This window comes from Fusarium oxysporum, chromosome 8, assembly GCF_000149955.1.
Source record: "Fusarium oxysporum f. sp. lycopersici 4287 chromosome 8, whole genome shotgun sequence".
Lineage (NCBI taxonomy): Eukaryota > Fungi > Ascomycota > Sordariomycetes > Hypocreales > Nectriaceae > Fusarium > Fusarium oxysporum.
The window spans coordinates 1,638,306-1,663,605 of record NC_030993.1 but is presented as its reverse complement, the minus strand read 5'-3'; the positions used below and the strand labels follow the sequence as shown (position 1 = coordinate 1,663,605).

At 48.6% G+C, this 25,300-nt stretch overlaps 10 protein-coding genes across 14 annotated transcripts; 5 read left to right on the top strand and 5 right to left on the bottom strand.

The window, feature by feature from the left end:
* Positions 1-883: 883 nt before the first annotated feature.
* On the top strand, positions 884-4,127 carry FOXG_03183 (uncharacterized protein). Of its 3 annotated transcripts, none has more exons than XM_018380781.1 (5): positions 884-1,662; positions 1,880-1,921; positions 2,054-2,435; positions 2,485-2,624; positions 2,674-4,127. In XM_018380781.1, the coding sequence occupies exons 3-5, from the start codon at positions 2,063-2,065 to the stop codon at positions 3,397-3,399; spliced, it is 1,239 nt and encodes a 412-aa protein (XP_018237128.1). In that variant the 5' UTR covers positions 884-1,662; positions 1,880-1,921; positions 2,054-2,062; the 3' UTR covers positions 3,400-4,127. The 3 variants fall into 3 exon arrangements, with proteins under 3 accessions (XP_018237128.1, XP_018237127.1, XP_018237126.1); XM_018380780.1 differs by having other exon boundaries at positions 884-1,299; positions 1,373-1,662; positions 1,880-2,435; positions 2,674-4,105; XM_018380779.1 differs by having other exon boundaries at positions 1,880-2,435.
* Positions 4,128-4,226: 99 nt separating this feature from the next.
* Positions 4,227-7,078, top strand: FOXG_03182 (uncharacterized protein). 2 transcript variants are annotated; one of them, XM_018380778.1, is made up of 3 exons: positions 4,227-4,470; positions 4,541-5,096; positions 5,143-5,837. In XM_018380778.1, exons 2-3 carry the CDS (start codon positions 4,934-4,936, stop codon positions 5,625-5,627), a joined length of 648 nt encoding a protein of 215 aa, XP_018237124.1. In that variant the 5' UTR covers positions 4,227-4,470; positions 4,541-4,933; the 3' UTR covers positions 5,628-5,837. The 2 variants fall into 2 exon arrangements, with proteins under 2 accessions (XP_018237124.1, XP_018237123.1); XM_018380777.1 differs by having other exon boundaries at positions 4,227-5,096; positions 5,143-7,078.
* FOXG_03181 (transcription initiation factor TFIIE subunit beta) lies at positions 5,027-7,075 on the bottom strand. Its single transcript, XM_018380776.1, has one exon. The coding sequence runs from the start codon at positions 6,881-6,883 to the stop codon at positions 5,969-5,971; it is 915 nt and encodes a 304-aa protein (XP_018237125.1). The 5' UTR covers positions 6,884-7,075; the 3' UTR covers positions 5,027-5,968.
* A 652-nt stretch (positions 7,079-7,730) lies between the features above and the next one.
* FOXG_03180 (cytochrome-b5 reductase) lies at positions 7,731-9,173 on the bottom strand. Its single transcript, XM_018380775.1, has 3 exons — positions 8,697-9,173; positions 8,501-8,627; positions 7,731-8,444 (listed from the first exon to the last, which is right to left on the bottom strand). Exons 1-3 carry the CDS (start codon positions 8,813-8,815, stop codon positions 8,265-8,267), a joined length of 426 nt encoding a protein of 141 aa, XP_018237122.1. The 5' UTR covers positions 8,816-9,173; the 3' UTR covers positions 7,731-8,264.
* A 1,272-nt stretch (positions 9,174-10,445) lies between these two features.
* FOXG_03179 (F-actin-capping protein subunit alpha) lies at positions 10,446-12,116 on the bottom strand. The gene is made up of 7 exons (XM_018380774.1): positions 11,895-12,116; positions 11,819-11,837; positions 11,642-11,760; positions 11,497-11,586; positions 11,392-11,444; positions 11,201-11,338; positions 10,446-11,152 (listed from the first exon to the last, which is right to left on the bottom strand). Exons 1-7 carry the CDS (start codon positions 11,946-11,948, stop codon positions 10,804-10,806), a joined length of 822 nt encoding a protein of 273 aa, XP_018237121.1. The 5' UTR covers positions 11,949-12,116; the 3' UTR covers positions 10,446-10,803.
* Positions 12,117-12,187: 71 nt separating this feature from the next.
* Positions 12,188-13,768, bottom strand: FOXG_03178 (2-oxoisovalerate dehydrogenase E1 component, beta subunit). Its single transcript, XM_018380773.1, has 2 exons — positions 12,409-13,768; positions 12,188-12,353 (listed from the first exon to the last, which is right to left on the bottom strand). Exons 1-2 carry the CDS (start codon positions 13,583-13,585, stop codon positions 12,316-12,318), a joined length of 1,215 nt encoding a protein of 404 aa, XP_018237120.1. The 5' UTR covers positions 13,586-13,768; the 3' UTR covers positions 12,188-12,315.
* A 574-nt stretch (positions 13,769-14,342) lies between these two features.
* FOXG_03177 (uncharacterized protein) lies at positions 14,343-17,126 on the top strand. The gene is made up of 2 exons (XM_018380772.1): positions 14,343-15,204; positions 15,255-17,126. The coding sequence occupies exons 1-2, from the start codon at positions 14,715-14,717 to the stop codon at positions 16,859-16,861; spliced, it is 2,097 nt and encodes a 698-aa protein (XP_018237119.1). The 5' UTR covers positions 14,343-14,714; the 3' UTR covers positions 16,862-17,126.
* A 643-nt stretch (positions 17,127-17,769) lies between these two features.
* On the bottom strand, positions 17,770-19,898 carry FOXG_03176 (uncharacterized protein). The gene has a single exon (XM_018380771.1). It carries the CDS (start codon positions 19,040-19,042, stop codon positions 18,395-18,397), a length of 648 nt encoding a protein of 215 aa, XP_018237118.1. The 5' UTR covers positions 19,043-19,898; the 3' UTR covers positions 17,770-18,394.
* An 873-nt stretch (positions 19,899-20,771) lies between these two features.
* FOXG_18503 (uncharacterized protein) lies at positions 20,772-24,184 on the top strand. Of its 2 annotated transcripts, none has more exons than XM_018398597.1 (3): positions 20,772-21,832; positions 21,885-22,387; positions 22,441-24,184. In XM_018398597.1, exons 1-3 carry the CDS (start codon positions 21,507-21,509, stop codon positions 22,971-22,973), a joined length of 1,362 nt encoding a protein of 453 aa, XP_018237116.1. In that variant the 5' UTR covers positions 20,772-21,506; the 3' UTR covers positions 22,974-24,184. The 2 variants fall into 2 exon arrangements, with proteins under 2 accessions (XP_018237116.1, XP_018237117.1); XM_018398598.1 differs by having other exon boundaries at positions 21,885-22,969; positions 23,220-24,184.
* Positions 24,185-24,722: 538 nt separating this feature from the next.
* On the top strand, positions 24,723-25,188 carry FOXG_18502 (uncharacterized protein; the record flags this gene model as incomplete). Its single annotated transcript, XM_018398596.1, has 1 exon — positions 24,723-25,188. Exon 1 carries the CDS (start codon positions 25,006-25,008, stop codon positions 25,186-25,188), a length of 183 nt encoding a protein of 60 aa, XP_018237115.1. The 5' UTR covers positions 24,723-25,005.
* Positions 25,189-25,300: the final 112 nt, after the last annotated feature.

Here is a 25,300-nt window from a genome sequence, read left to right as displayed (position 1 = left end):
TCTAGCGTACTCGGTGCTAATTCATCGGCCTTGCGCGTTCTCAGCTCGCGTTCGCCCGTGATATGAAACCTCAATTTACAGGTCATCCACTGTTACACTTCATCGATCCCCGATGATTTCTTCCCGTCGCGTCGTGTCTCGAGGTCCTGCCAACCCCCGTCCTGTGCTTCGATCCATGTCACCATGTCTCTTGCGAGATCTGGCGCACAGAGCAAACCAAACCTGCGAGATCCAGTTCAAACGAAACCCTCGAACGGCTTTCGGGTAATACTTTTTTTTCTAAAAAAGAAAAGAAAAAACAAAGATGGGACGGGAACCAAAGCCAAAAGGATCGATCGTCATTTCATTGAGACCAAAAGAGAAGCATATATTTGTTTACCCCTACTGTACGCATCCATATCGAGTCCTTATTATGTTGAGATGATTTCCTTTTTTTTCTTCCTTTTTTTCTCTCTCTTTGTTAGAATGTCCCGATACTCTAATTACAAAGACATGATTGCTTACTCGTGCCTGATCTACGCCTGCACTACTGTTTCCATTATCCTGTCCTATTGACTCTATTTCTGGCTCTTGTTTACTCTAGCTCAGGTCAGGTCTGAGAGTATCTTAGCCATGCTCTATTCTTATTTCCCCAATCCCTGTCTCTGCCCTACTATCTGGCTCATCTGATGCGCTACACGCGCTTTGCTTTAAACTGGCTGAACTGAAGCGTTGGGTTGGGTTGGCCGCTGTAATGAGTCTGAGTCTACTTCATTCCCGCTACCGCTATTCACGCCCTCATTCAGGCCCGCTACCCCTGTCACCCTCTAACCCCTGCCCGGGAGTGCACCGTAATTTATTTCGCAAACCCCTCCCTCCACTATTTCCCCCCATAGGGAATCCACTTTCACTTCCCCTTCACCCTCCCACTTCCAAATCCCGGAGCTGCCTTTGCCTTTGCCTGCCTTCGCCTTGTCACGTCCCGCCATAGGGACCCGTCCTGGAACCTGACATAAAGACTTGGCCCCTACCTGGCCCTCGATCATCACATCAACCCCTTTGGTCTATATTATCTATCTCCCGTTCCCGTCTCTCGTTGCGTTTTGGTCCTCATACGTCCTGGCGATTGATATCCCGCTCTGCTATCTTTCACATCCTCACCTCTTTAAGAACTATCTATCCCCCCAGTTGACCCTTTAACGGTACCTGCGTCTAGACCACTGGCCACCAGCTGTGAACAGACCACCTCCTGATCCCTTCTTCCATCGCATCGCGCCTGTGAACGACTACATCTCATCAGCTATCGTGTGTTGATATAGTGTAAGTTGAATTTGAAAACTCGCAAGAGTCTTCTGTTCTGTTGACTTTTCATCTCCGACCGCCCGATCGACAGTGCATCACTTTGTGGAGGGTACAGAAAAAAATTTAACCATTTTTGCCTAACCCCTGCGGTCCTCGGTTCTTCCACCTTACACATACACCACGCGCGTTCCTCCTACGCTCCAACTACAAAGAACTTCGTCGCCGCCCAAGACCGAAAATCCGACAACGAAATCCTGTCGCCGGTCGACCTCTCTCCTCCCGCTTCGACCGAACCCGCACCGAAAAGCGGTCTGCAAGATTTCACGTCCACCTTGTCAGTGCGACCATACACGTCACTTACTTGCATACAAACGCGGAAAGGTGAGTCGCATAAGTTGTTTTTCGGGACCTGACACTCGGCGGATCTTGGATACCGATCATGCCGTCTCTGGGCGACTGGTTGGACCTAAGCATGCCGTTGCATTCGCTTACCCATCTGCCGGTCCCTTCGGGATGGCATTGTTTGTATTGGCACCTCGAGCATCAAACAAGGCCCGCTACCATATCAAAACCAAGTCACTAACATGCATCTTCGCAGCCAACGTCAGCTTGACCGCCTTCCTGCCGTGATCCGTCACTTGTGAGCGCCCTCGCACATCCTTCCCCAAACGCGCCACGTCTTCAGCTGGCAATTCCCACCATATTGAAGATGAGCGGCATGCGATCACCAGCTCCTACGGAGGTTATGGACATCACCAACATGCTCAATAAGAAAGGTCAAATGCAACAACTTACTTCCGGTCTCCTCGATCACCAACAATACCAACACGCCTTCGTTAAGCACGAACCCGGTATGGAGCGATCAGCATCTCCTCACGGCTCTGAGCACTCGCAATACTCCAACCCTCACAGTATCGCTCGAGCCTATCCATCGCCATCCACGATGCAAGCGCCGATGCATATGCCGAATCCTATGTCCGCCGCCATGACAATCCAAGGCTACCCCGAGATGCCCAACATGGGAGGCATGCCTCACATGCACATGCAACAGATGCCTCAACAACCCCCGCCTCCTCCCCAGCAGCCCATCAAGGCTTATCCTTGCAGTACCTGCGGCAAGGGATTCGCTCGAAGAAGTGATCTTGCTCGCCATGGTAAGTAAAAAATGCTGAGAGATTATTTGGCAATGCTAATAAGTCCTAGAGCGCATTCACAGCGGAGTTCGACCCCATGTTTGCGACTGGCCCCAATGTGGAAAGCAATTTATTCAAAGATCTGCCTTGACTGTGCATCAGCGCGTGCATACTGGAGAGAAGCCTCACCACTGCGAGACTTGCGCAAAGGTTGGTACCCCAAACTTCGGTTTTTGTGACAGTCGCTTACCAAATACAGCCCTTCAGCGATAGCAGCTCTCTTGCCCGACACCGCAGGACGCATTCTGGGAAGCGTCCCTACAAATGCCCCTACGCTGATTGTCAGAAGACATTCACTCGCCGCACCACCCTCACCCGTCATCAGAACCACCACAGCGGTACTATCGAGGAGGCTGCCGCCGCGACCGCTGCTGCTCTTGCTGCGTCAAAGTCCAAGGGCTTGTCACAGGCTCGGTCTGAAAGCGACCACATGTCTAACCACGGCTCGCCCTTGACAACTCCTTCTCCTAGTCAGCGAACTATGTCTATGTCGCCCAGTGTCGATCTGTCTGGTAACAACAGCATTCCTCGTCACCCTGGTGACTTCCAGTACCTGTCACAGAACGGTTCTCTGCCCATGCACATGCGCGTTGGCAGCCCTACCTCCACCTCATCTGGCGGTTACAATATGATGCGACCTACCTCGCATCCCACTAGCTATGGTCCTCCTCCTACTCTGGAGCCTAACCTGGATAACAGCCAGGGTACGCCCAGCAGCAATGGTGGAAGCCCTCACATGGCCAACGTTGGCTGGCAGTCTCCCTCGCACATGGCCTCGCCCTCGCAGAACAACGCCAGCTATGTTTATCCTGACCCTGCGGATGCGTATCCTGCCAACCAAGCCATGAATCAAATGTATTACAGTGCCGCTACGCACATGCGCCGACCCCAGAGCACTGAACCTGGACTGGTACACATGGCTTAGTCAGACCTATTGCCAGATTCCAACGCTTGAGCAATGCTCAAGGTCGTCCTTCTTGTGATGATCTGGAGTGACTCACCGATACCCTGTATTATTGAAGCTGTGCCCGACTCGGGCACAAAGATTACGGCGGCGTTAATTCCTTCTGGACTGGATTCCCATACTCATACCCCTTCACCTAAGCTTGCCACAGCTGACGACAAGTTGTGCGCATATCTTAGTCTAATATCAATCCCCCACAACACACTTCACTCTACCGTCTAATGGGCGGGCTCGCTCCTAGATGGAGCATGCTTTGAACGTTGATTTCTGCACTGTTTCGTGGTTTTCATGTTTTATCGATTCCCCATCTCTCGTACATTATGGATGCTTTTTCATTTCCTTTGTTCTAGTATCAAATAGACTGGCGGATGGCAATGTGGTGAACGACGGACAGGACATTGCATTTGTCTGCATAACGCAAACATAGGAAGGGAGTTACACTGGAACATTTGCTTGTTTTTTTCTTTTCTTCTGAGCGTATCAGAGACAAAGACAACAGGCATTATGGGAAGCACAAGACGCTGGCATGTTTGTGTATTATTATGTAGACTTGGGCTTAAGGACTGGGGACCGACATAGACTTGCTATTTGATGCGATGAATATATTACTACACTCAACAAAAAACGAATATCAGCTTGCTTATGACTAGGTAGTTTATGCTGTGACACACATACCTACACTTGCTCCAGAACTAGAACATCAGCTATCGGTTGATATATCGGTCAGCCACGGCCGACCACCTTCGGCAATTATTGTCAACTGATATATACCCCTCAATTGAGCCGCATGGATGAACATCTGGTGTTTCACTGCCCAGAGAGATCGACAAACCACCCCTCGTCTAAATCCGTCCTGTCAAGCCCCAAAAACCTCCATGACGTCTATCGCGTATAACAAAGCCTCCACGAGCACGCGACTGTCAAGCCCAGCGACCGGTCTAGACTTTTTTAAGGCCATGAATTTCAGCTAAAAAGTTGAAACCACGCCATTTTGAAATAAGAAAAAAAATTAAAAGCGAAAAAGCGAGAAAGGTTCCCCCCTGCCTAATTCCCGGTAGTGCAGACCCCCGCAGAACGGCGATTTTCTGATTATTCATCGCAGACATATTCAATATTCAACGACAGGCCACGATGGGCGGCATTGATGCCTGGATTTGCCAATTGGGCAGCCCTGACACCGGCTGAGCTGGGCTTTTATCATGTACGAGAGGGCTTGATGGAAGATGTTTGGTTAAAGCCCTGGTCCCTGGAGCGCAAAATGTGAGATTTCATAATACAGGACGGGGAGGAAGTGTTCCGTTCATATATATAAGTATCTGGGGTTGTTTACTTTACAGATCGACAGTGGCTTTCTTGCTAAAGTGTGACGGTATTCAACGGTTTTTAACTTTCGGTATTGGCGTCCATCTTTACTTATACGCCCTCACGACCTGAACGATTTACGAACAGAGATTCTTCCGTATTCTTTTCTAACACCTTCTTTTCACTTTCGACCATGCTTATTGACATCGTCATCCATGGAGACATTCTATGTCCGTGGTGTTTTCTCCAGAAAAAGACCCTCGAGGAAGCCATGGAACGATATCAAGCACTCCACCCAGAAGTCGAATTCGATGTCACATGGAAGCCCTTTCTTCTGTATCCCACGCTACGAAGAAGTACTTCTACCCTCTACCTCTCACTATTTATTCTAACCCGTCACAGGTGACAAGCGTGCCCTCTATGAAAAGCTCATGTCCCCAGAGAAGCTTCGTCTCTTCACTTCTCGACTCCAAACAGCCGGTGCTCGTCACGGCATCGAATTCTCTGTGACTGGGAAGACAGGGCCTTCACAGTCTGCCCACCGACTTGTGGCCTTGACCCTTCAAATTCGTGGAGCAAATGTCCAGTCTGCGTTTCTTGATGCTCTGTTCCGTGGTCACTTTGAAAACGGGGCTGACATTGCTGACGAAGCGTGGTTGATGCACGTAGGCCGAACAGAGGCCAAACTCGAAGATTCTGATATGAGAGCCGCGCTTCTGGGGCCGGGTCTGGGGAAGTCGCTCGAGGACGAGGTCAGAACTGCAGCCATAGCGGGTGTAGAAGCCGTGCCTTGCGTTACGGTTCAGAAGAAGTTTCGGGTTGGAGGGTATCAAGAGTCAGATATCTTTGAGAGCTTGTTTGACAAGATACGGCGAGAGAACAGGTAAAGACAAATCAATCTTAGGATAAAGGGCATGGCAAGCGAGGGATACACAATTGAGATATAGGGCTTGTCACGTACACGGCAAAAGGCGACAGGAGTTTTTGATATTGAACAATGTTGTTGATTGAATAATTTAAAACATGCCGCTGCCTTGCTCCCTACGTCTACCCGACGATGTCCGTCTCATAATGCCCTTTGTCTTTTTTGTTTGACCTTAATCTCAATGGGTTCCTTTATCGCCAAACGCCAAATAAAAATCAAATCAAATCAAATGATTCGTCCCTTGAGTCTCAAGCTCATCACCCTAACGCCCTGAAATGAAAACAACTATGATACACGCGTTCCCTATCGTCGCATGCCACTGTAGTCTTGCATGAGATGCGCCATGTGCACGTTGGTTGCCTTGCCGATCCTGTTGCCCTTGCGACGCTTCTGAGCCTTGGGCTTGTTGGCCTGTCCATCCTTTGCCTTGCGGGGATCTTCGCTTGTAGGCTTTTGTCCGACGCTCGTAAGCTTTCGGTGCATCTCCTCGAGGGGTGGTAGTTGCACACGCTGCCACATGCTCTGGAACTCTGGCTGGACCTTGTGGTGTAGCGACGGATCATTGGGCCAAACGTAGCGCGGGATGTTATCCTTTTTGGTGCGCACTACTAGGATCCTGTGCTCGCGCTCGAGCGCTGATATTGTGTCTTCGCAGTCGGGCCAGCCGTCCTTGAGGTCCTTTACTGACACGCCTGAGGCGTCTGTCTTGGCTTGAAGATGAGCGAGAAGGCTGGTTGCGTCCTTGACTCCAGGAATGATAGGTCGGTGGACATAGGTACCAGTCTTCCAGGTCTGTTCGCTGAGGTTCGCATCAGGCTTCCACTCTACACGGGGATGGCCCCGTAGACCTTCCGCAAGTTGTCGCTTGTGCTCATCGTCAAAATTCCTCAAACTCAGATGGTCGATAATATCCGTGATGGTCTTTGCGTCGCCCTTCTTTTTCAGGTAATCGACAGCATAGGTCATTTGCGTCTTGACCCCAGCACCATAGCCTGTGAGCTGCGGCTGAGAGTAGGGCACCTCGGGGCCTGCATCTCGTTTTCGCTTGGCGGTGGGAGTATTTGGATCGGAGGCTGCTGAAGGAGATGGCGAGGGAGGAGCAAGCGAAGGGACGGCGAGAGATGAGGCCTTGTTTGTTGATGGATTTGAGATCTTTGTCGCGGCTGCTGAAAGGGTGCCCTTGAAAGCATTTGCCTGCCTTTCGAGATAGGACGACATGATTATCTAAGGAAAAAGAATGTATTCTCTGCGGATCGGAGACGAAGATCGAGAGGTCGCGCTTGTTTATAGGGGATTGGTGTCAAGGAGAGACGGCCAGGGCGGACAGCGAAGAACAAAGGAATAAGGAAAAAAGAAGATGGAGGTTGAGTGAAGTAAGCTTGAAGTTTGGATTGACGTTGATCCGGCGAGGCTGATGTTCACGTTAGTGTGGCGCTAGGTACCAACAGTGACCGGGGGGTTTGCACTGCTGTGGTTGTGCTACTAACCTCCACTGACTATCCGCAATCGATCAGTATCTAGAATGAGGCTCAACAGGTGAGTAGAGAATGTGTGATTGCAAGAGGAGAAAAAGAATGGCCAATTCATGGGCATCGAACGTACATTTATATTTGCTTGAAGGGGATGTACAGTCATAGACAACGGATGTCAAACTCTCTTGTTATACTACATGGTAAAACTAGGTCTGTTAAGAAGATTTGTTCTCTCTTGATATTCACAGGGAAAAGTTCAATTGATACTGAGAAACATAGCATCAATCACCATTGGTAAGGTATTTAGATACTTGTCGGCCGCAAGCTTAAGCTTTAGGCAGCTCACAGGTGATAGGAACACGATATCTACTTCTTCACGATAGAAGTTTCTACCTGTTTCTCGATAATCATGGATCCTTATATTGTAGTCAGGCCCTTGGAAAAGAGATAAACACACTACTTCGACTCTTCAACTCTGTATAAACCCATAGGTGAAGAGGTTGACGTAAGTTTACAGTACTATCTATACAAGGACCACTCAGTGAGGAGAACCTAGTATCTAAGTTTAAATCACAAAAGGTAAATGGGAAAAATGGTCATAACCAGTCATCGATTAAAACAGTGATATATATTTACTTTACTTTATTGCTCCAAGATTGTCATCTCCATTGTTGAATGCATGTCCCATGCTCATGTAATACCGTGGCCCATGAGACGAGATGGCCGAATCGTCTGTCTGATTGCGCATGAGTCGCGCCTCGCAAATGGGTCTCGTCTGCGCTTCGCTGCGATCCTTATCTTTCTTTTCGGGTTTCGGTTGCAGGTCCCGGTCCCCTCTTCCGTCCACCCCCAACAAAAAAAAGTAGAATCCCGAAAATCGGGACATGGCATGGGCTTTGACATTAGTGAATTCGCCGCTGCCCACTGTTCTCATCATGTCCAAGCCGGGGTAAGCTGCATTTAGTAGCTGCGCGCCCGCCATCTATCACCGACCTCTGTTCAGGCCAAAAGAAAACTCCCAATGCATAGTGGTCCTTAGACATACATCTGCATTGATGCCGCAGCAAAATCCAAAGAACACCCTTTTTCTCTATCCTCATTCATGCGATGCGATTGACATGAGGCGCTTATGCGGAGGCTTGGCCTTGAGCCTCTTGCTGCTTCTGGAGATAGTTGTAGGCAATGTAGGCGATGAAACCAACGGCGACAACAATGGCGTATGTGTTCAAGCTGGAGCCGGCGGGATCAGACTTGCCGCTTCCCTGGTTCGAGTTGGCGATCTGGCGCTTGGGGCCCTCGTCACCAGGCTGTAATGACACATATTAGCGTTTGCTCCGTCAGGATAGAGGGTTCGGTTACTCACCAGACGCTTGAGTTCACCGACGAGAAGACCGTCGAGAACCTCTCGGGCCTCGTCACTGTGGCCAACATCCTCGAAAGCCTCGGTGGCATCCTGGCCGGCAACGTCGAGCATGACCTCCTCACCACCGCTAAGTCAATGTCAGTATCCTGAGTAACGATTGCGCCACGTAGCGCAGAACCATAGCAAGGTAACGTACGGGTGCTCGTCGAGGAACTTGGTGCAGTCGTAGACCTTGTCGTGAACAACCATGTAGATGTCGCTGGAGGTGTTGTGCTCAGCAACATCCTGCATGGTGAACTCCTTCTTCGCGGACATGATTGCGGTGTTGATGTAACGGGTCGTGAAGAGAATTGGGGGTTCTGGTCTTGTTCGAGGGCTGTCGTCGCACAAGTGGTGGGATTGGGATTGTGAGAGGATGAGAGTGGAAGAAAGAGAAGAAAGGAGGAGAGAAGAATGGAAAGTTACAAGCAACTGGACGGAACCTAACCCAAGATAACAGCTAAATTAATTTAGGTCCCCTGTTTCTAGGTGGCCTTCTGGAGATTTGGCGGCGGCCACTCTTCCCAGGGGCCCATAGGTAGACGGAGTAAAGTACTGGCCCACACAAATTCTATGTACCCGGTACATGATCCTGATCCTGATCCTTTTGCGGCGTCTTACCTTCTATTGTTTCTGTCTTGTTTCCTCGGAAAGTCATCGGAAAGGAAGTCGACCGACTGTACTACCGGATTCTTGGGGTCCAATGTATCCGTTTAGATTACCTATTGCTTCTCTCTTAATGATCCTTTCCGGCACTTTTCTCTTCTATTAACATGTGCTTTTCGTTACCTACAACCTTATCATTCTGGCCACGACTAGTAATGAATTCAAACCTCAACCTCACCCACTTGGAGTTCCTGGTACGATTCGGTGTCCCAACATCCGGACCCATTCCCTATAAGGCCCATCGCCGAGGATACTTCTGAGCCAATCGCAGCCATCAAAATTACAGTCTCTACTCTATGATTCGTCGCTTTTTCTCAATCCCAGCCTTACCAACCTAAGTAACTTGTACGGCTGCTGATGAGGCCCAAGAACCGTGGGCTAGCACAATTCCCTTCTTTGATTCCGTTTGTTTGCCCTGCTGTACGAGCATACGAATACGGTGATTTCTCCCCGCCCCAGGTTCAATACTACTTCACCGTCATTTTGAACGGCGGGTTCCATTGCTTTTCATACCCAACGTGGTATGATTCTTTGTGTCTATGATCAATTTACAGTGATTCAACCCGAAAGGCATCGGATAGTTATTACTCAAGTTCTTCCGATCTCTTCCGTGAAGGACACATTGGCAATAGGCTACAACATGGATATCAACACCAGATCTGCCCCTCCAAACCCATCTATAATCTCCCCCGCATCTTAAAAACTAAGGTAAACAATACCGGTACCTAAAACACGGACCTATCCTCCGTCCACCGCGGGGTTATGTCATTGTCACAAGTCACGCCCTGGGAGGAAATTACCCTTTAAAGACAAGTTTGGCGAGACATCTCTCATGGTAAAAAGTCAAGATAACCGGACATTATGCCGACGTGTTCCATAGCCAACCTAATTCCGAGGAACATCACAGCTCTGATGCCACATGCTGTGATTCCAAGAGCTGAAGGTCACTCGCAAACCAGTACCGATGGAGATGCCGATTTCCGATTCCCGAGGAAGACGTCTCTAACCTTTACCGCTTGCGGTTGATTTATGCAAGATAAGCAAGATATGACAGAGGCATTGCCTGCCGTGAGCCTCTTATGTCTCATATGGTCTGGTTGCTCTGGGTCTTTTAAGCTCATGACCATCTAGGTAAAACCACCCGGAGATTGATGAATTAACGATATCGGAGGGCCTTGAATCAAGTATTACAAGCTGTTCTCGGATAACGATAAGATAAACATTCACAACCACTTTACATCATCGGTCATGTATGCCCGGAGTGCCATCCGTCAAGCTCCCGTCAGTCACAAACTCGGTTTATGTGCTACACGTTGTGCATGAGACTAGTAGCCTCCGAAGAGTTCCATGCCAAATGCCCAATCTAGTGATTCGTGGACTAGTGATCATGCAGTTATTAAAGGCTTGGATAATACGGTTTGATTATCGAGATAATCGCATCCAAGCCCGTACTATCCTCGATCGATGCTCGCATTCTTGATCCTCCAACTCAGAAGAGGCTAGCACCTTTAAGATAGAACATCGATCCTTGGCATGTATTCTACGTTGTTCCTCGTCCAGTCTATCGTTCAAATTCGTGCGCTACTAATGACCATGCTCTATCGCCTCGAGCTTCCACCACCAATATCTTGACCCAGCCTGTAGCTCGTCACGCGATCCCACTCAATTTTCTGTCTCGTCACAGGGAGCTGTCGTCGCAAACCCTTGAAGGCTCCCTCACTGAGGCTCACGAAGCCCTTGTTCAGCTCCTCCTGATACTTTCTCTCTGTGGTCGAGATCTCTCTGACGATACTGGCGCCGTTGACGGAGGAAATGGTGCTGGAAACGGGTTTGTTGGTGAGCAGACGAACGTTGCCGTCTTCGTAATAGTGCACGTCAACCTTTAGGGAGCCCTCGAGAGCTCCGGAAGATGGGTCAAGAATGTAAAGCGACCGCCAGCGTCCGTTCCTGGGGACATTAGCTTCATGGAACAGGACTGTTGCGTAGAAAACCTACCAGAAGTTGTTGGGGCTATATTTGTTGCCAACAATAACGATCGCAATTTTGGAGTCCGACTCGATTGGGTAGACTCCGTGCGCAGCATTGGCGAAGTGCTCATCAACGTAGGGTCCGATACTCTTGAGGGTGGATTTGCTATGATTGTATGTTAGCACTTCACGCTGTCCAACCGGCTCGAGCCAACTTACACAAGATCCGCTTGAGCTCCTTCCAGAACATGGCTTTGCACGGCACTAGCTTTCTATTCCTCCGTCAGAACCATATACCCGTTTGTGTAGACATGCGCAGCTTACCTGCGTAGTGTGGTCGAAAGCAAAGCTGGAAGAGCTCTCAACATCGTAATATCGGCCGTCTCCAAGCGAGTTGTGAGAGCTAATAATCACCTAGCGCACCTCATCAGCTCCGATCCCTCTGCTTTCGAAATTGTTCGTCACCTACTGGTTGGCTGCTACCAGGCAGCTTCACCGTAACAAACTGCTCCTCATTGTACTTTTCGAATGCGGGACCGAGGTTGGAAATGATATCGGGCGAGGTTTCGAGGGTGAGGGACTTGATATCTGCAGACTCGCGTCAGTGTTTTTCATTGCTCAGCAATCGCATTTCGACCGGTGATACCTGCGATAACATCTGCGAGCTAGGAGTCCATATTAGCTGATGACGCCGCGGACAAGAGGATGATATCAGCACCTACCTCTCCCGGAGGAGCTCCCTCGACAAAGGCAGAAACAGTCTCTAGATCCGACATTGTTTAATGCGATTGAATGCGCCGTCTATAGGTATAAGGCGAAAAGGACGGGCGTTGGCGTTGAGGCTCAGGGCGTGGAGTTCTTGAGGCACAGCATGGGCCACAGTCAAGGGGAGGCGGGGCAGGATGGAGGAGCTTAGCTTAGGTGGAGCAGGAACATAGGTGACGGTGTCAGTGGGGTTAAAACTGGCACTTCTATTTGCTTAACAGCTACCACAAGGAAGACTTATGACTTGGAACACATCCATTAAGATATCAAATCATTTGTGCTCCTCAAAGAATCGATGTCTCGAATTTCTATTTTAGGGCTCTAGCTATCTTGGCTGTTCTGGTATAACCGCTTTACCTCCCTTCCATTATTCTTCCACTAGTAGTTCAATAACTTCTTGATATTATCATATATTCCTGGGAACAATGTCAGCTTTTGGACCATCATCACAATGATCTTTCGATTACTTACTTGCAACGTCAGGAACATTAAACTTCTCATATAGCAAAGGCGAGTGAATACTCCACCCAGCAACCCGAGCGACAGGTGCCTCTAATCGCAGGAATGTATCATGATCTTCTTGAATGGTCGCGGCCACTTCAGCACCAATACCTGCATTCACCATAGCTTCGTGGACAACCATGACTCGTCCTGTCTTGCGAACACTCTGGAGTACGGTCTGCTTATCCCATGGATACAGAGTTCGAAGATCGATCAACTCAACAGAGATGCCCAGATCCTGCTCTGCCTGCTTGATGGCGTTCTGGCATAGGTAGAGAGGTTGACCGTATGAGACAATTGTGACATCCTTGCCTTCCTTGAGAATCTCAGCCTTCGATAACGGGAGTTCGTATGAACCAACAGGGACTTGCTCGACGGCGGCGCGGTACAGGATCTTGGGCTCCATAAACACGCAGGGATCGTTGCTGCGAATTGCGGCCAGGAGAAGACCCTTAGCTTGAGCTGGCGATCTTGGCATGATGACCTTCAGCCCAGGGATATGTGTAAACAAACTCTCGGGAGATTGTGAATGGTAGAGACCTCCGTGACCAACACCACCGCAGGGCATTCGTACGGTCAAGCCACCCACGCTTCGCCCGCAGGACCCGTCACGATATCTGAATTTGGCGGCCTCGTTGACTAATTGATCGAAAGCTGGGTAGACGTAGTCGGCAAATTGAATCTCAGCGATAGGTCGCATGCCTTCCGCAGCAAGACCAATACCGAATCCCATGATACCCTGTTCTGTAAGGGGAGTATTGAATACTCTCTCAGCACCATGGGTTTCGGCAAGGTTCATAGTACATCTGAAAACACCACCAAAAGCAACATCCTCTCCGAAAATGACAACAGACTCATCCTCAGCTAGTGCAATTCCCATCGCGTCGTTGATGGCCTGAAACAGGTTCATCTTCTTGGTCGGCCCATTTCGAATGCTTTCAGGTAGCTCCTTGTGGCTCAAAGCAGCCTGTGAGTTATGTGCGAGGAGAGGAGTCGTGCCATAGTCGACAGGCAGATTTAGTTTGGCATTAGGCGGATGTGTCGAGTAGCACTTTCGTCCTACAGGAAGCGCAAGTGAGAGTCGTGCAGTCGAAGGATTGCTGACGACGTGTGCCCTCTTGAATTGGTGAATAACACGATGCTTCATGGTGATGGATTGGCAATGTTCACAGGTGGTAATGGCAGGAGATAGGGATTAGAGATTCAATTTGAATGGCATGTCAGGAGTAATAGCAGCTGAGTTGTAGCAGAATGATTATACCTTAGATATCCAAAGCCAGCCGAAGGAGGCTTATTGATTGATTGATCCTCGGTGAAGGTGATGTCAAGCTCGGCTTGCTGCGGGCTCAGCGGGATTGGCGGCGGCTTCTATCGCCCTCATGATCTAATGCCGAACAAGACGGAGAGTTACCCAATCAGCTCCTAATAACACGGATCACTACACAGGAAACACTAAATAGAATTATACGGTAGAGTATAGATCACTTCAGCAAAGGACTATTTCACATTGCGCAGCAGACTTTACGAGATGAGACGAAGATAGTCTGCCAACGATACTGATAAGGATAAGGCATCCAAGGATCATCGTCGAGAGAGTAGAAGTGTCTTGAGATCTCATTTTCCCGAATACTGCAAGCGATAAGTCTTTGACAGAATTATTCTAGAGAACGAAAAAGTGGTCCATCACTTATACTTTGCTTGATAATAATTGGTGAGCTGCGACGGTTTCTCGCAAACCATCATGAGCCGTTCAGCCGTTCAGTCAAATCCAAGCGCTTCAACGTCGGCCAGAGTGTCCAGTCAACCAGCCTACGCACTAAGCCAATGTAATAAGGATCATGGTGTTGCCAATATCTGGGCAAATCTTGGATGGCATCCGCGGACTCCAAGAGGCATTGCATCTATTTTTGGGAATCTATATACTTGCTGGACGGCAATGAGTTGCCGTTGCGTACGTATGCTTCATTTGCTTTGACCATCAACATAGTGTCGCATTTGAAGAAAAAGGAAGTCCGACTTCTTCTGACAGGGCCGATTTGGCCTCCCCAATGACTGGAGCAGCAAAAAGAAAACATGACGAAACGTGTCGAATAAGTTCTGGGTTATCGTTTCGGCGAGGTCTGGGCCTGGGATAATTCCAAGGATATATCTGGTTGCCCTGACAACCACGATCGGCCAAGACTGACGTCGTAATTGGTCGTAAAACCATTGACACTCGCTCAAGTCCATTTCTGTAGAGATTGCATTCCAATTACGCCGTCGCTACATGTCTCACGATGCCGCCGCTAGAGTCATCGCGGCGCTCTCACTCACACCGACCTCGAGACCGCGATAGGGACAGAGAAAGAGATCGACGAAAGAACGGTCAACGGAAGAGGAAATCGCAAAGCTCCCGGCGACCAGTCTCTGGGTCTGAAGACAACCGGGACAGAAGTTCAAGAACATTATCAGCAAATGCCCTAGCGGATCTGGAAAGGGAGAATGCGCGACAGAAGAAACGGAGCGAAAGGGCGAGTCGAGGCTATAGAGATGAGTCACGAAGACGAGAACGACGAGATGAACACAGGAAGAAAGATCGGGATCGAGATCCCGATAGGCCGCGAACTCATGGCAAACATAAGAAGAAAAGGGTCGTGAGCGGTGCTATTATGGAAGAGGGACGGTCCAAGACTCATCTTCGAGGTGGTTGGGGGAGTGTGGACAGTGTGGAACAAGAGAAGGACTTTTATTTATCAAAACCGCCAAAGAAGAGCAAGAAGAAACTCTGTAAGCTGTGATGTGGTGAAATTGGTAGTTGAGAAGCTGACTGTACTCAGGGATTGCACTCGGTGTGAGTACCGTTGTCCTCATCATTATTATCATTGTGGCAGTAGTCGTCAGTAAAAAGAACAAAGGCGGTGGAGGAGGAGGGAGCAGCGATAGTTCAGACGATTCAACTGAGGATACTTCTGACCTGGACGGGATGGATCATTCAGAGATACCCGAGAAGTGGCAGAACACATATCTCGATCCTTGGACATGGAAGTCAACCACCGATTTCAACCTCACTTTCACTGACCAAATGGTTGGAGACTTGCCCGTCATGGGTCTCTACGACGACTGGGACGACTCGGCCCAAGCCAACGACAATGTACCACCTCTCAACAAACCCTGGGGATCTTATGCGAAGAAACCTGCTCGCGGAGTATGTATTGGAGGATGGCTCTATCTGGAGCCCTTCATCAGCCCATCTCTTTTCAATTATGATACCAAGGAGGGCATCATTGATGAATGGACTCTGTCCGAGAAGCTGGGTTCCGATGCTGCGAAGACTCTTGAAAAACATTATGCTTCATTCATTACAGAACAAACCTTTAAGGACATACAAGCAGCTGGTCTCGATCATGTCCGAATTGGTTTCAACTACTGGGCTGTCGAGGTCTACGATGGTGATCCTTATGTGTACCGAACATCTTGGAGATATCTTCTCCGTGCGATCGAGTGGTGCCGTAAGTATGGCTTACGAGTCAATCTAGATTTGCACGGTATTCCGGGAAGTCAAAACGGATGGAACCATAGCGGTCGATGGGGCTCCATTGGCTGGCTCAACGGAAAAGACGGTAGCAAAAACGCAGAGCGGGCACTTGATATTCACAACCGTTTGTCCAAATTCTTTGCTCAACCTCGCTATAAGAACATCATCACCCACTATGGTCTCGCCAATGAACCTCGAATGACCAGCCTTAAAACAAGCGATGTTATCCAGTGGACAGAAAATGCATACAAGCTCGTCCGTAAGAACGGCATCAAGGCTCTCGTGGTTTTTGGGGATGGATTTATGGGACTTGAGAACTGGCAAGGCTTGATGACGGGCTACGATGATATGGTCCTTGATGTCCACCAGTATGTCATTTTCAACGAGAACCAGATCGACTTTACCCACAAGGAGAAGGTTGAGTACGCTTGCGACGGCTGGACTGAGCAGGCTGAGATCAGTATGAATCCCTCGACAGGTTATGGGCCGACCATCTTTGCCGAGTGGTCTCAAGCCGATACAGACTGCGCGAAGTATCTCACTGGCGTAGGCTGGGGTACTCGCTGGGAGGGCACATACGATACCGGAAACAAGGACACTTCCATCTTGGAGCCTCGATGCCCAACAAAGGACGATAAGTGTTCATGTCGTGGCGCCAACGCCGACCCTAGCGACTGGAGCGACGAGTATAAGAAGTTCCTCAAGATGTTTGCCGAAGCACAGATGCACAGTTTCGAGAAGGGCTGGGGGTGGTGGTACTGGACATGGAAGACGGAGAATAACTACCAGTGGAGTTATGAGTCTGGCCTCAAGGCGGGTGTTTTGCCCGAGAAGCCTTGGGATCGTGACTTCAATTGCGACAAGGATGTTCCTGACTTTGCGAAGAGTGGTTTGCCGGAGTATCTTTAGAGATGTGTTTTGTGTTGGCGGATATACCGTATCATTTCGGCAGTACATGTAGGTGCGTTTTGGCGTTTGGGTTTGGTTTGCTTAGAATTGAGATAGAAGATGCATGCATGGTTGGTATATGGTGCTCTATGAGAACTGATGGAAAGTATTTATGATGGGGGATGCATTGTCCCAGGGTAGATAGATGTATAATGACAATATAAGGAAGATGAGTTGCTACGATGCTGTTGGTTCTCTGGCTTCAAACCGTCAGTATCATGACCCGGTCCTAAGTGTATCATGGTTCGGAATATGTGAGACAGTTCGGAGACATGTCATGATGGTCATGATGACTTACTAGAGGGTCTTGTCCCGTGATCGGAAGTGGTATCCGAGAGTCGGTGAGCAAGGACAAGCCCCCAAGCCCCAACCCGGACGGTGGAAGGCCTCAGAGTATCCGACAAGACAGAAAACTCCCCGAGAGGGTAGACATCATCATGGCCAGCTAGTTTCATGAGCCGCCCGAGGCCCGCCGATTGGACGTTATGATTGCCGCTGATCCATGACGAATCTGTTGTCATCTGTTTTATGATTCGGTGAATAGTCGAGATACCTAGCAAATTTATACATCCTGATGAGGCAAAGACTCCCCCAAGATTCAAGCCACTCATAGACAAGAATGAGTCTCGGAACTTTAAGTCGACTGACAGATTAAATGGCTAATAGCAATGGAACATGGTGCCTCTGAATGTGTGATAAACCCCAGTTACCATGAAACCAACTCCATTGCAGACTGGATATGAGCTTCTGAGGTTGTTTACTATCGTTTCCTTTGTTTTGTAACGACGTATATACATGGCGGGATATTAGCATTAGCCAGCCTATTTCACAATTGGATATGCATTTTAGAAAATTATGTACTACGAAAATGATCAAGTAGTTAATTGTTCATTCTTGGATTATAAGATTATAAGTATACCATAGCAACACTTCGTACCAGTTTAGATAGCGTTTCCTACAATGAAGCCGAATTTCCACAGAAGAAAAGAATTATATATGCGTTGTGACAGGCCAGGAAGCAACGACACTACTCCTTAACGTACAATCTAAGTTGAAACAAAATGATAGACATGTCACATTCATAATCAGAATCACAATCATGAGTTGGGCACGCACGCCTTTTGTATATTTATGCTGCATGTGTTGCTGAAGGAATGTGTAAGAGATTCCGATCGCGTTGCTCACTGGCGAGTCACCTGTGTCAAAACGAAATCCAATCACGAACATTCTTTGTCGTCTCTCATATGATCACCATCATTATCGTCATCATCAACTTGCGAAAGCGAATACCTTGGTGGACACGGGCCAGAGACGATTGCAACTGTACCATATCAAGTGTCGATGTGTATGTTCCACTTCAATAGCTTTCCTGGGGCAGGGGAGTGCTGTGCTGTGTTTGTTTGCTTGTTTGTTTGTTGAGAGGGAAAGAAAAGGGAAGCCGGCAACGGATAGCATCATCATCATCATCACCGAAGTTACCATCAACGAATCACTTCAAGCAGACACTTGCAAGACGAGGTAGTAGGCCTTGGCTCCAGCACCCCTTCGATAGTCCTGCAACTCAGCAGACAGGACCTTGATCTTGTTCTGCTCGGCGAGGCTCTTCACGTGTGCTTCATAGCCTCCAGTCTGCCAGATCTCACGGATGACGGTGGCCACGATGTAGCCGCCTGGCTTCACGACACGCACAAATTCACTGATAGCCTCGGGACCAACGTGAGACTGAGTCAGGGTGCCCACACAGGTCACGACATCATAAGAGTCATTCTTTGCGGACAACGGTCGCGACAGGTCACATACGTCCAGGTTGCGATATGCGTCTGTAGCGCGAGCCTCGTCGAGCATGCCTGGGCTGATGTCGACACCGTCGACCTTCTTTGCACCCAGGCGGGCGAGGAAGACACCGACGAGGCCGGTGCCACAACCAGCGTCAAGAATCTCGACGTCTTGGTTGATGGTAGGTGAGCCTAGAACTTGAGGGACATAGGCAGCGGCAATGGCTGGGCCGACATAGTCTTGGCCTTTGCCAGTGATTTCCTCATTGTAGGTCTTTGCCCACTCATCATAGACAGAGCGAGCATGATCAGCGGAGGTGAGGGAGTAGATCTTGGGGAAGTATTGGGCAGTGGTTTGAGAAGACATGATGTTGAGTCAATTGGGGGTATTTATAATAGGGGTAGTGCAGTGTGTTCGATTGAGTTATGTAGAGGTTTCAATGAGTAGGGGTAAGATTGCAGGTTATTCAAGTTGAGTGTTTATGAAGTGCTTGTTCGTGTTGAAGACGAAGAGAGAGCTGAGTTCATGGTTTAGAATCTCAGCAACTTCGAGGAGAAAACCACGACCTTTTATAACCAGCTCAAACAAATAAAACCCCGCGTCTCGTCTTGTTTCCCCTCGTCTCCCCGCGTCGTAGAGGTTCCGAAATGACGTTTGAGCGTGCTGCTGAATGCGAATCCATTGGTGGACAGGATTATGATTGCGACTCGGCGTGGCCCGAAGAAGCGATCCGAGGTAAGCGCCTAAAAGATGGAAAGAAATCTGTACACTTTAATAGTTGTAATAATAGGTTTTCGTCAGAGAAATGGGGGCTGTCAAAAAGAAACCGCCATGTTTATGTTCATGGTGCAAGTGTTGGAGGGGATCCAAAGGCAACGCAACGTTGGCGGTTATGATCAGCCGAGAACTCTTGGCCAACTGGGCCAATTGATTGAATTTCTGTTGAGCCAAGTATAGCCATGTGTCCTCTTTTTCACCGAAGTTTCTATTTCCTTCGGGGACTTTTTCTTGTGTGTTTGCGATCAGGCTGTTTGTGACTTCTGACACCTTTTGACTACACCATTGGAGACGAAACTTTGGCCCGATCGCAACAACTAGGTGTAACCAAAAACAGGTCAATCATCACAAGGAAATAAACACTGGCCCCTGGAGAATCCAATAAGACAAGGTCATGGTGGGAAAGAAAAGAGTTCAGCCAGTCGCGGGCGCATCATGAGTGAGCCCTATTGCGAGAATTACGTGCATAGTTGCAGCACTTTTGCCTCGTTCGCTTCTGCCAGACTGGGCAGTGCAGCTGCAGTGTGCCTTGGAAGCGCGTCTCTGAGTTGCAATTCAAGCTCATGGTAGAAGCGGGATTGGTACGATTGCCATGTCTCTTGAGCGCTGATAACTGTCTTGACAACCATTGACTATTTGAAGGCATAGATGCGACATATCTTAGCTACCTTACTTGCCACCTCTCCTCATGACTCTTTAATTGCATTTGTTCGTTAACTACGACTGGTCTGCATGAAGGGATCTGCTTACCCTACAACACACGATGTCTTCCTTTCAGTCACAGTCACGGGCATATTTCCTGGCGTTCCGTTCTGCTGACCGAGCCGTGACTGATGTCCCGCATTACAACCCTACCAGCGCCCGCAGTGGTACGAGTGAAACTGGATGACGACATGTACGCATGTCGTCTTGAGCATCCTATCAGACATCGCGAAGAGGTGCCAAGATATTTGATAATTGGTCCCGCTTGGTGGATGCTGAGCCGTGTCTGGGATATGCAAGTAATTCGAGGCCTGGTTCGTCAACTCGAAATAGCTAAGGGGCTCTTATTGACGGAGTCGGACAATATCTCCATCAGCATGTGAAGAATAACCGGGTTTTGAACTCTTGCAGGGTCGTATTGCTTGAGCATGAGGCTCTCTCATTCGACCACCTGAAGATGACGAGTGTTAGCGTGATACGGAGCTACTGATGTTCGATCAAGTTCAAGGTACCCAAAAATAAGCGCAAGCATTACTCTCAATTTTGTACTTGTGACTATTTAAAAGAGAGCCTCATAAGTCTCGATACGCGGGGAAATATCAATTAAACATCATGAGATTATTGTTGAGCTCTTGTTCTCCCTTTCCCCCAGAAACTGAACCAGATAAGAAGTGAGGAATATTTGCCATGTTCAAGAGCCGAAAGAATTCAATAAGACAGTTTGAGAAAGCTCAAACGCCGAAAGCCGAAACAAGAGCTCTTCGGTCTTAATACGCAATGTATTATTAACACTCTATCGCCGAGATCAACACGGAGAGGGGGAATAATAGCCCGTCTCAGCACATCAGCATCTCATAGTTAACTTGTCCTTCTCAAGAAGTGATTTTCGTGGGAATATCGTGAATCTTATTTCACCAGCCATGGCTGACTTCGTAAATACGGGATACGCAATACGCGCCCTGCTTCTCCTAGAGTCAAGCTGTTCAATAAGCCAGCCACGGCGGCCGATCGCTCCTCTCGAGACCCTAGCTTGTCAGCTTTGATTGGGTATTAATAAACATTTCGCATCTTTCCAGGGTGGCAAGTCATGTTTTTGGTCAGCGATGACAACATGAGGTGATTTCCACGGTACGAGATAGTCGAGATTCTAGCTTTGTGGTGGTGAGGAATGGAAGAGTTTTGTTGGAGAGCATGGTGTTTAGAGTGTATATAAAGACTAGGAGGACCAGAGTCTTGGCATAGTTTTGAAATACCAAGTTATCTTTACTACGAGTTCTGAACTGGGGCTCAAAAGGTCACTACGATTCATAATTGCGTATCTACCTCAATACTGTTACCAACAGTCAGAATTATGAGTAACATGGATCGCGACATTGAAAAGACTTCAACGAATTCAGGGACACTCGGCCCTGAGAGGAACGACACGACTTTTGCGACAATTCAATCACCACAAGCAATTAGAACTCGCTCACGAGCATCTGCCAGTATATCCCGCTGTCAGTCTCAGAATGGTTACAGCTGTAACCCCCACAACGAGCCTTCGGATGATGAAGTTGAGAAGGATCCTTTCGAAGTCGGTTGGGATGGAGGTGACAACGACAGTCTATGTCCCCGGAGCTTTCACAAGATGAAGAAGTGGCTCATTATAATCATTGTATCGTCTGGAAGTCTCTGCGTGTAAGTATTTCTTCGGCATCTTCAACCGAGATGGATACTTATGTGAACACAGGACTGCTGCTAGTTCCATCTATACATCTACGTATGGACAGATGGAGGATGAATTTGGCAACTCACGAGAAGTGTCCATCCTTGGTCTTTCGTTCTTTGTTTTAGGTATCGGACTAGGCCCCATGTTCCTCGGTCCCTTGAGCGAGTTCTATGGTCGAAGGCTTATCTATGTTGTATCGTGGACTCTTTATGTCATCTTCATCATTCCTCAAGCCGTGGCTCAGAATATCGAGACCGTGATTGTGAGTCGATTTCTCGATGGGTTCGCCGGTAGCGCATTTCTGGCTGTGTCAGGGGGCACTGTTGGAGATCTCTTCACGGCAAATGAGTTGCAAGCGCCTATGTTGATGTTTTCGCTCGCACCCTTTGTAGGTCCGTCGATTGGACCTTTAATTGGGGGTTTCATCAACTATAACACTGACTGGAGGTGGACTCATTGGACTCTTCTGATCTGGGCATTTGTTCTACTATTGGGTATTGTGTTTCTTGTCCCTGAGACGTATCGTGAGTCCAAATTAGCATCCAGAGCCAATCTGTCCCACCTAACCTCCACTAAGATCCGATCCTGCTCAAGAACAAAGCAAAACAGATGCGAAAGGAAACTGGAGATGGAAGATGGAAAGCCCCTACAGAAAAGGTTCAGAAATCAGCCACCAGCGCGATAGGTCGATCGCTTCTACGACCATTTCAGCTATTAATCTTCGAGCCTATGTGCCTGAACCTATGCATCTTCACAGCCATCGTCCTCGGCATTCTATATCTCTTCTTTGGGGCTTTTCACCTTGTATTCGGCAATATTTACGGCTTCAACCTTTGGCAGAATGGCTGCTCTTTTCTCGGCATCCTCGTGGGAATGCTGCTCGCCGCTGGCCTTGATCCCCTGTGGCACAATGTTCGGAACAAACTCATCCGCAAGTTGAGCGAGGAGACCGGCGTTGAAGGAAACAGCCAGCCTGAGTTTAGATTACCTCCAGCCATTTTGGGAGGTATCCTTGTTCCAGTTGGTATATTCATGTTTGCTTGGTCGTGTTATCCCCGGGTTCACTGGATTGTGCCCATAATGGGATCGGCAATCTTTGGAGCTGGGTAAGTAATCACGATCCATCCCATATCAAACCAAACCATTCGCAGGCCTCAAGGAGGCGTCCTTAAGGGGAGCACTGTGATATCCAAGTCCAACTTTACACAGGACTGAGACAAGAACCGGACTCGCGGAATCACATTCGCACAAGAAGAGTAAAACAGGTCTTGGTCACCGCTTGGTCATGCCTCTTGATCTCGTATCCCCTGAACCTCTGCTTGACAAACTGCAGCTAACCGCTCAACTCTGATATAGAATCCTTCTTGTGTTCAGTGGAGTCTTCACCTTTCTAGTAAGTCCAGCTTTGTGCCTGTACCACAAGTCTGTGACAGGCTCACCGCACGTTACACAGTTCTCTGCTAGCTATTGTGACAGGAGTGCGCTCGTGCCAGGGAAGAGACTGTGCTGACTTTGATGGAAATAGGTGGATGCGTATCCACAGTATGCCGCAAGTGCCCTTGCTGCTAATGCATTCGTGCGTTGTGTCTTTGCTGGTAAGTCGTTGGAGTATCTACTCCCATGGACTCGTCTGATTCTTCACCGCCGGCTGGCTATCAACTTCCCCTGACATAGCCTATTCTGGAGAGCATGAGGCATCAGCCCGGACAGTTGTTGAGATTCAGCTGCATGCATTGACATGAATGATTGCTAACTCGAGTCCTGCAGCTGCATTCCCCCCTGTTTGGTAACCAGATGTATACCAAGCTCAACAACCACTGGGCTTCGTCTTTGCTAGCTTTTCTGACAGTTGCCATGATGCCTTTCCCTTATCTGTTCTTCCGGTATGGGAAGAGAATCAGGGCCAACAGCCGATTTGCTACTTCTTAGAGAATGTTCATCGAGGTTAGACTTGGGGATATGAGAAGAGTGTGTGATCAGGGCTGCAAGTCCTGACTTCATCCGTGTACCCGCGCCACCAGACCAGGTACCAAAGCCTCTGCACTGCAGCTATGAGAAGGACATCTCAAACTAATACCCCGAGATTCCTACTAGGTCAAGAGTGGCTTTTGCGGGAAAAGGAGTGGATTGATCGCCGGTTGTACAAAAAGGCTGGTCTAGCTCCTATACACAGGGCTTGGAATATTGGCGCTTTTGTAATTTGTATTCGAAGATACCTAAAAGCGTAATAAGTTAGCTCTATTGCTTGAAAAGAGGGGATACCAAGAATTTCGATGAGGTTGCATGATCTGATTGTGAATGCTTGTTAAGATCGCCCTCGGCTGAAAGGCATTTCAGGATTCCCCCAGAATTAATGCAGCCAGCTAAGTTTATCTTGAGTAAAGATCTTCCCGGGCCGCTAGGCGAATGCGGGGATCTGGATGACGGACAGGCAGATGATGATCAATAATAGGCGAGTATAAATGGTGGCTTGATACAAGTGCTCAGCTGTTGCAGGCTTCAACAACCATGATCCAGATCAGGTCTTCTTCACAGAACATACAGAATATCCAATTGAGATTGCTGATTATCATACTTGAAATTTTGACCCTAGTCAGCTGGTCATGTTTGCCAAAAAATCAATATCACATCGCACCCTCGAGCTCAAACACCAAACATCGGCATAAGATAGACCAACCACAACTTTGGTGTGAAGAACATCTTCAAGATTGACAAGGGTGTCTCAGTCCTTTTAGCCCCTAACTACATTAAATTTACAATCTGCAGGCCCTCGGCTATCGCAGCCTCGACTCGACTCCAGGTTCTCGGCCAGCAGCATGGGTCGTATCCTCCAACCGCATTGACGCACGCATGCCTCTACCCGCTGTGAATATTTATATAAAAAGCAAGCAACAAGGGCTAGGTGGCATATTGCCCACAAGAGGCTCAGCAGGACGTGTTAATTACCTTGGGAATCCTTGCCTTGGAGCGGCTGTCATGCAATGCAGCGCAGCCGCAATGGAGAAACGAAGGGAAAAGCAAACAAAAGCTGAAAGATGCCACAGGATTTGAGTCTCATTGATAGTCACAAATAGTTACATCTGAGACAGGGCCTTTCTGCCTGACTTTAGGTAATCGTAACGCAAACTTCGCGCTACCATCAATGCACAAGTCTCTATGTACTGAAGATCAGGCTCCCGGGCAGACTGTTCTATTTGCGCAGCTTGATGAGGATCGTTCCCTTGTATCTTGGCATGATTCAAGAGTACTAGACAGCAACCCCAAAGCCTCGGTCGCCGACGGGTTGCGGTCGGTTAGCGAACCGCGGGTATTGAATATCCAATAAAGGACCCTGACTATCAAACCTGGATCGTTCTATTCTTCACCGTAAACAGCTGAGCGTTGGCTACCCTCAGCGGCGTTGGGCTTCCGCTTCCGCCCCTCACCTCCGGCATCCG

Coding starts and splice junctions, on each gene's coding strand:
- FOXG_03183 (XM_018380779.1), top strand. CDS start 1,991: ATGAGCGGCATGCGATCACCAGCTCCTACGGAGGTTATGGACATCACC. Junction 2,436..2,484: donor AAGTGATCTTGCTCGCCATG/GTAAGTAAAAAA, acceptor AATAAGTCCTAG/AGCGCATTCACAGCGGAGTT. Junction 2,625..2,673: donor ACTGCGAGACTTGCGCAAAG/GTTGGTACCCCA, acceptor TACCAAATACAG/CCCTTCAGCGATAGCAGCTC.
- FOXG_03182 (XM_018380777.1), top strand. CDS start 4,934: ATGCTTATTGACATCGTCATCCATGGAGACATTCTATGTCCGTGGTGT. Junction 5,097..5,142: donor GTATCCCACGCTACGAAGAA/GTACTTCTACCC, acceptor AACCCGTCACAG/GTGACAAGCGTGCCCTCTAT.
- FOXG_03181 (XM_018380776.1), bottom strand. CDS start 6,883: ATGTCGTCCTATCTCGAAAGGCAGGCAAATGCTTTCAAGGGCACCCTT.
- FOXG_03180 (XM_018380775.1), bottom strand. CDS start 8,815: ATGTCCGCGAAGAAGGAGTTCACCATGCAGGATGTTGCTGAGCACAAC. Junction 8,628..8,696: donor AAGTTCCTCGACGAGCACCC/GTACGTTACCTT, acceptor ACATTGACTTAG/CGGTGGTGAGGAGGTCATGC. Junction 8,445..8,500: donor TCGGTGAACTCAAGCGTCTG/GTGAGTAACCGA, acceptor GTGTCATTACAG/CCTGGTGACGAGGGCCCCAA.
- FOXG_03179 (XM_018380774.1), bottom strand. CDS start 11,948: ATGTCGGATCTAGAGACTGTTTCTGCCTTTGTCGAGGGAGCTCCTCCG. Junction 11,339..11,391: donor GGAGCTCAAGCGGATCTTGT/GTAAGTTGGCTC, acceptor ATACAATCATAG/CAAATCCACCCTCAAGAGTA. Junction 11,153..11,200: donor TATAGCCCCAACAACTTCTG/GTAGGTTTTCTA, acceptor TAATGTCCCCAG/GAACGGACGCTGGCGGTCGC.
- FOXG_03178 (XM_018380773.1), bottom strand. CDS start 13,585: ATGAAGCATCGTGTTATTCACCAATTCAAGAGGGCACACGTCGTCAGC. Junction 12,354..12,408: donor TAATGTTCCTGACGTTGCAA/GTAAGTAATCGA, acceptor CATTGTTCCCAG/GAATATATGATAATATCAAG.
- FOXG_03177 (XM_018380772.1), top strand. CDS start 14,715: ATGCCGCCGCTAGAGTCATCGCGGCGCTCTCACTCACACCGACCTCGA. Junction 15,205..15,254: donor GAAGAGCAAGAAGAAACTCT/GTAAGCTGTGAT, acceptor GACTGTACTCAG/GGATTGCACTCGGTGTGAGT.
- FOXG_03176 (XM_018380771.1), bottom strand. CDS start 19,042: ATGTCTTCTCAAACCACTGCCCAATACTTCCCCAAGATCTACTCCCTC.
- FOXG_18503 (XM_018398597.1), top strand. CDS start 21,507: ATGAGTAACATGGATCGCGACATTGAAAAGACTTCAACGAATTCAGGG. Junction 21,833..21,884: donor TCGTCTGGAAGTCTCTGCGT/GTAAGTATTTCT, acceptor ATGTGAACACAG/GACTGCTGCTAGTTCCATCT. Junction 22,388..22,440: donor TCTTGTCCCTGAGACGTATC/GTGAGTCCAAAT, acceptor ACCTCCACTAAG/ATCCGATCCTGCTCAAGAAC.